A 7620-nucleotide genomic window follows, 5' to 3' on the forward strand; every position below is an offset into this window, starting at 1 on the left:
ACCTCCAGTTGAGGGGGAAGCACCTGTCAGAATGTTCTTAATAGCATTGTAATTCCATGGTGCTAAATTAATGTTAGTGGCATTTAATGAACTTACTCTAACATTAAAATCACTCCTGGTCATTAATTACACTGCTAGTTGGTCAGGTTCATCGATGATGAAGGGAGAGTTGGGAGAGGTGTCTGAAAGCTAGGTCAAAAAGATGGGATTTGGGATGGATTTTAAAGATTGAGAGAAATAGAGAGGCAGTGGGAGATAGGGAGGGTTCCATAGAGTAGAGCTGAGGCGGCTGAAGGCTATGGTACAATGTTGGGATGAGGGGAGAGTGGGATGCACAAATGGCTAGCACTGGAGGACTGAAAGATGCAGGATGGAATATTAGACTGGAGAAGGTTGCATAGAGAAGGCAAAATAAGGCAGTGGAAAGATTTGAAAAGGAGGTCTAGTATTTTTAATTCAATGAATTGAGAGGATGGGGAGCCAATGTAGATGATTGAGGATAGAGATGGTGGGGAAATGGGTCTTAGTGAGTGATAAGATATGGGCAGCTGAGTTTTGGACAAGTTGCATTTTTTGGAGGATGGGAGGCCAGCAAATAGCATGTTGCCTTACAGAGGCTGTAATAGAGCAATGCCAATTTCTCCAAGCTGACCTGCAGGTGACTTCAAGATCTGGCTAATTCTTCTTTAGCTGCAAAAGTCACCACTGTATTAAGCTTCTATGCTCCAGGATATTTCCAGCTCACCACATGGGACATCTGCCAAATCAACTTGTACGCTGTCCATAGATGCAAAAACTAAGTAGCAGATGCCACTTTTGCCTGGGAAAACATCTTTATAACTTTCCATGTGGAAAGAATATTATAGCTGGGGAGGGCATAGAACGTTTTCCATGTGGCAGGTTTCCCAAAATTCCAGAGCATTATAGATGGCACCCATGTGGCCAGTCTACATTCCTCCTTGTATGAGGACATTGCAATGCTGTTACTGGTTCAGTGCATGACTTTGATCAGTTATGTTTCAGTGGCATGCTCACCAGAAGTGCCCTACACCTTTTTGTGCAATAACGAATGATAAGCAGAACAGCTTATCATAAATGACTCCTTCCACAAGTTTGTTATTGATTGGGTGATAATTAGCTGAGTTGGATTTTTACGGACTTTTTTTGTGGATAGGACAGACCTAAGTAATGTCCACATTGTCGGGTGTATGTCAAGTGTCATAGCTGCACTGGAATAGTTTGATTAAGGGAGCGGTTGGTATTCAAGTCTTTAATGCTACAGTCGGGATGTTGTGAGGGCTCGCAGCCTTCACTGTGTCCAGTGCACTCAGCGGCTTCTTAATGTTATATGAAATGAACTGAATTGGTTGGATATTGATGTCTATGATGGTGGGGACCTTCGGAGGAGGCCGAGTAGGTTCATCCACTCCATAAACTCCAACTTGTCCAAAATTCAGCTACTCGAATCCTGTCCTGTACCGAGTCTCATTCATCCCTGACACCTGTCCTCGCTAACCTAAATTGGCACCACTTCTCTCTCCGCCATTACAAATCTGCTCAACACCTATGCTAATCTCACCCCCCTGCTCCCATGGTTCGGCATTTGTTCCTCATCTATTTCCATCACAAAGTGTCTTGGGATTCTTTTTACATTAAAGGCATTACATTAATGCATGAATAGTCTCCAAATTGGCTTCCCGCTGAGTGCCAGTACTATTCAGTGGATGCTCTCCAAGGGAACCCTCTTTATCTATGTTATCCCATCCTTTGAAAGGTGTGAACCCATGATTCCACTGAGACCTTTAACTAGCATTATCACAATGATTGTCTGGGGAGGAAAAACATTTTGCTGGTGTAACTAAAGTTTTTGGCTTTTCTACGCTTTACTCTCTTTCAAGATTCTGTACTCTTGTGGCAGAAGACACATTAATGTATTCTTGATTTGTTTAGAAAAATCTTGCAGAAATACGGAGTGACGGAGGATTTGCTTTTGGAGTGCTCTCGAAGGGAGGAGACTTTCTTGGACACAATGCCATGCCTATACAACAGTATTCCCGACAGTTGGAGTGATCTTGATTCACTCATCAACTTAGTAAAAGCAGCAATAAAGGATGAGCAAAAGAAAATAGTCTGGATTGAACAAGCACCACTCTAATGTATTTGTCTAAGGATTATATGCAAGGAAATCTGAAGAGTTTAATAATCAGTGGGTGAATTTTTCCCCTCGCTCTTAATACATGGGGCAATGGAAATTCCAACCGTTATCTTTTCATGCATACCTGTGGAAATCCAATTTATGTTTTTATTGTATGTAAAATGCCAATAGTCTATTGTATAATTTCAGATGCATTCCAGCACTTGCCTCTCCATCCGCTCTTCCAGTTGTCATAATTATAGCTTGTGAGGAGAGAGATATAGAGAGAAGGGAATACTCTTATTGGATACAGATCAAAAGTAAAAACTCCTTCTGCACTGGTGCTAAAGGGGAAACTATTTCCCTTGAGCTCTTTGACTGTGAGTAGTCTCCTTAAATTAATTCAATATTTGTATAAAAACAGGCAAATTAGGGTGGGGAAATATTTTCAATGAATGTCTATGACGATGATTAAAGTTATAGAAAGATATCTTTTGCAAAAAGTTGCATAGGATCTTAAATAGTTCCACTATTTTTCCCTACTTTGTAAAGCACTTGGTGATAACTTTTTGTATGTGAGGTAGACTATAGAAATGTAAGTTGTAAATGTGATACAATGATAAACGAGTTCACACCTGTCAATGCATGCATGTTTACCAGGTAGCAGTGAGGTTATGTATCTTGTCCTTTTATAGTAGCAAAACAAGTGAGTGGCACCATAGCATTTGTCTTCATGCTATAACTTTTGCCAGATACCTATGATGCCACCTGTTGTTTAATTATTATCTAGAACTTGTTGTATTTATATATGTATAAGATATATTGAAAGTATTTGCTGTTTTCCTGCAATCACTGCATGCTAAAAACACTACATGAACTAAAAACACTACATGAGTCCATTTTCTTTTGTATGAAACAGCCATTAAAGGCTGTAAATGCTTGAGATGTTTTAAGTGGTACCTGACATATCAGATTTGCATGAACCATCAGTGCTTTGTGATCAATACTTATTGAAGCACTTATTGAAGTGTTAGGTCTGAGTGAACTGTAACCTAAGCTGCACCATTATAATCATTGCCTGGTCACCTCCAGGAGAATAAATATTTAATGTCTTGAAATTGTTTCAAATATACAAATTGAATAGTGTACGTCTCTAAAAATAGTACTGAATATTTGTGTGTCTCAGAGTTGCATTATCCAATTTCTATCAATTAAAAAAAAGATTTGTCCCCATTAGGTACAAACAAAGCTTCATTTTAGTTCAGTTCATTCATTCATTCATAGGCAGTCACTCAGAATTGAGGAAGACTTGCTTCCACTACTAAAGTAAGTTCTTTGGTGGCTGAACAGTCCAACACAAGAGCCACAGACCCTGTCACAGGTGGGACAGACATTCGTCGGGGGAAGGGTGGGGTGGGACTGATTTGCCGCACGCTCCTTTCGTTGCCTGCACCTGACCTCTTCTTGCTCGAGATTCGAAGAGCTCAACGCCCTCCCGGATGCACTTTCTCCACCTCGGGCGGTCTTCAGCCAGGGTCTCCCAGATTCAGTGGTGATGTCGCACTTCACCAGGGAGGCTTTGAGGGTGTCCTTGTAACGTTTCCACTGCCCACCTTTGGCTCGTTTGCCATGAAGGAGCTCCGCGTAGAGCAATTGTTTAGGGAGTCTCGTGTCTGGCATACGAACTAAGTGGCCTGCCCAGCGAAGCTGATCGAGTGTGGTTAGTGCTTCAATGCTGGAAATGTTAGCCTGGGCGAGGACTCTGATGTTGGTGTGTCTGTCCTCCCAGGGGATTTGCAGGATCTTGTGGAGTTATCATTGGCGATATATCTCCAGCGGCTTGATGTGTCTTCTGTACATCGTCCATGCCTCTGATCCATACAGGAGGGTGGGTATTATTACAGCCCTGTAGACCATGAGCTTGGTGATAGGTTTGAGGGCCTGGTCTCTGAACATTCGAACCGAAGGCTGCACTGGCACACTGGAGGCGATGTTGAATCTCCGCATCATTGACTGCCTTTGTTAACAAGAGGCTCCTGAGGTATGGGAAGTGGTCCACGTTTTCGAGGGCCGCGCCGTGAATCTTGATGACTGGGGGGCAGTGCTGTGCGGTGAGGACAGGCTGGTGGAGGACCTTTGTCTTACGGATGTTAAGCGTAAGGCCCAAGCTTTCATATGCCTCGGTGAATACATCGACTATATCCTGGAGTTCAGCCTCAGAATGTGCTTAAATGCAGGCGTCGTCCATGTACTGCAGTTCAACGACAGAGGTTTGGGTGATCTTGGACCTGGCCTGATGGCGGCGTAGGTTAAACAGCTTCCCACTGGTTCTGTAGTTTAGTTCCACTCCAGCAGGGAGCTTGTCAACAGTGAGGTGGAGCATGGCAGCAAGGAAGATTGAGAAGAGGGTTGGAGCAATGACGCAGCCATGTTTGACCCCGGTCCGGACGTGAAATGTGTCTGTAATGGATCTGCTGGTAAGGATCATGGTCTGCATGTCGTCGTGGAGCAGGTGAAGGATGTTGACAAACTTTTGGGGGGCATCCAAAACGGAGGAGGACGTTCCATAAACCCTCACGGTCGACAGTGTCAAAGGCCTTTAGTAAAATAGTAAAAGTGGAGGGCAGAGAAACCCAAGGCAAAAATCAAAAAGGGCCACATTACAGCAAAATTCTAAAGGGATAAAGAGTGTTAAAAAGACAAGCCTGAAGGCTATGTGCCTCAATGCGAGGAGTGTTCGTAATAAGGTGGATGAATTAACTGCGCAGGCAGCTATTAACGATTATGATATAATTGGGATTACGGAGACATGGCTCCAGGGTGACCAAGGCTGGGAACTCAACATCCAGGGATATTCAACATTCAGGAAGGATAGACAGAAAGGAAAAGGAGGTGGGGTAGCGTTACTGGTTAAAGAGGAAATTAACACAATAGTAAGAAAGGACGTTAGCTTGGATGATATGGAAGCTGTATGGGTAGAGCTGCAGAATACCAAAGGGCAGAAACCGCTTGTGGGAGTTGTGTACAGACCACCAAACAGTAGTAGTGAGGTTGGGGATGGCATCAAACAAGAAATTAGGGATGCGTGCAATAAAGGTACAGCAGTTATCATGGGTGACTTTAATAGACATATAGATTGGGCTAACCAAACTGGTAGAAATGCGTTGGAGGAGGATTTCCTGGAGTGTATTAGGGATGGCTTTCTAGACCAATATGTTGAGGAACCAACTAGAGAGCTAGCCATCCTAGACTGGGTGTTGTGTAATGAGAGAGGACTAATTAGCAATCTTGTTGTGCGAGATACCTTGGGGAAGAATGACCATAATATGGTAGAATTCTTTATTAAGATGGAGAGTGACACAGTTAATTCAGAAACTAGGGTCCTGAACTTAAGGAAAGGCAACTTTGATGGTATGAGACGTGAATTGGCTAGGATAGACTGGAAAATGATATTTAAAGGGTTGATAGTGGATAGGCAATGGCAGACATTTATAGTTTACATGGATGAACTTCAACAATTGTACATCCCTGTCTGGAGTAAAAATAAAACGGGGAAGGTAGCTCAACCGTGGCTAACAAGGGAAATTAGGGATAGTGTTAAATCCAAGAAAGAGGCATATAAATTGGCCAGAAAAAGCAGCAAACCTGAGGACTGGGAGAAACTTGGAATTCAGCAGAGGAGGACAAAGGGTCTAATTAGGAGGGGGGAAATAGAGTATGAGAGGAAGCTTGCAGGAAACATAAAAACTGACTGCAAAAGTTTCTATAGATATGTGAACAGAAAAAGATTAGTGAAGACCAACATAGGTCCTTTGCAGTCAGAATCATGTGACTATATAAAGGGGAACAAAGAAATGGCAGACCAAGTGAACAAATACTTTGGATCTGTCTTCACTAAGGAAGACACAAATAACCTTCCAGAAATACTAGGGGTTCGAGGGTTTAGCGAAAAGGAGGAACTGAAGGAAATCCTCATTAGTCAGGAAATTGTGTTAGGGAAATTGATGGGACTGAAGACTGATAAATCCCCAGGGCCTGATAGGCTGCATCCCAGAGTACGTAAGGAAGTGGCCCTAGAAATAGTGGATGCATTGGTGATCATTTTCCAACATTCTATTGTCTCTGCATCAGTTCCTATGGACTGGAAGGTAGCTAATGTAACACCACTTTTAAAAAAAGAAGGGCGAGAGAAAACAGCGAATTATAGACCGTTTAGTGGTGGGGAAAATGTTGGAATCAATCATTAAAGATGAAATAGCAGTGCATTTGGAAAGCAGTGACAGGATCGGTCCATGAAAGCATGGATTTATGAAAGGGAAATCATGCTTGACAAATCTTCTAGAATTTTTTGAGGATGTAACTAGTAGAGTGGACAAGGGAGAACCAGTGGATGTGGTGTATTTAGACTTTCAAAAGGCTTTTGACAAGGTCCCACACAAGAGATTAGTGTGCAAAATTAAAGCACAATGTATTGGGGGTAATGTATTGATGTGGATAGAGAACTGGTTGGCAGATAGGAAGCAGAGAGTCGGAATAAACGGGTCCTTTTCGGAATGGCAGGCAGTGGCCAGTGGGGTGCCGCAGGGTTCAGTGCTGGGACCCCAGCTATTTACAATATATATCAATGATTTAGATGAAAGAATTGAATGTAATATCTCCAAATTTTCAGATGACACTAAGCTGGATGGCGGTGTGAGCTGTGAGGAGGATGCTAAGAAGCTGCAGGGAGACTTGGACAGGTTAGGTGAATGGGCAAATGCATGGCAGATGCAGTATAATGTGGATAAATATGAGGTTATCCACTTTGGTGGCAAAAACAGGAAGACAGAATATTATCTGAATGGTGACAGATTAGGAAAAGGGGAGGTACAACGAGATCTGGGTGTCATGGTACATCAGTCATTGAAGGTAGGCATGCAGGTAAAGCAGGCAGTAAAGAAAGCAAATGGCATGTTGGCCTTCAGCGCGAAAGGATTTGAGTACAGGAGCAGGGAGGTCTTGCTGCAGTTGTACAGGGCCTTGGTGAGACCACACCTTGAGTATTGTGTGCAGTTTTGGTCTGCTAATCTGAGGAAGGACGTTCTTGCTATTGAGGGAGTGCAGCAAAGGTTTACCAGACTGATTCCCGGAATGGCAGGACTGACATATGAGGAAAGACTGGATCGGCTAGGCTCATACTCACTGGAATTTAGAAGAATGAGAGGTTTCTCATAGAAACTTATAAAATTCTGACGGGACTGAACAGGTTAGATGCAGGAAGAATGTTCCTGATGTTGGGGAAGTCCAGAACCAAGGGTCACAGTCTAAAGATAAGGGGTAAGCCATATAGGACCAAGATGAGGAGAAACTTTTTCACCCAGAGAGTTGTGAATCTGTGGAATTTTCTGCCACAGAAAGTTGTTGAGTCCAGTTCTTTGGACATATTCAAAAGGGAGTTAGATGTGGCCCTCATGGCTAAAGGGATCAAGGGGTATGGAGAGAAGGCG

General features: G+C 43.0%; 1 protein-coding gene across 1 annotated transcript in view; it reads left to right on the forward strand.

Annotated features, from left to right (window-relative positions):
* The window catches only part of card14 (caspase recruitment domain family, member 14), a 69503-nt gene extending 67348 nt beyond the window's left edge, over positions 1-2155 (forward strand). The window contains exon 20 of the mRNA XM_070858217.1: positions 1951-2155. Within this exon, the coding sequence (XP_070714318.1) occupies positions 1951-2155 (205 nt within the window). The remainder of the gene's footprint in view (positions 1-1950) is intronic.
* Positions 2156-7620: the final 5465 nt, after the last annotated feature.

Source organism: Pristiophorus japonicus, chromosome 16 (assembly GCF_044704955.1).
Source record: "Pristiophorus japonicus isolate sPriJap1 chromosome 16, sPriJap1.hap1, whole genome shotgun sequence".
NCBI lineage: Eukaryota > Metazoa > Chordata > Chondrichthyes > Pristiophoridae > Pristiophorus > Pristiophorus japonicus.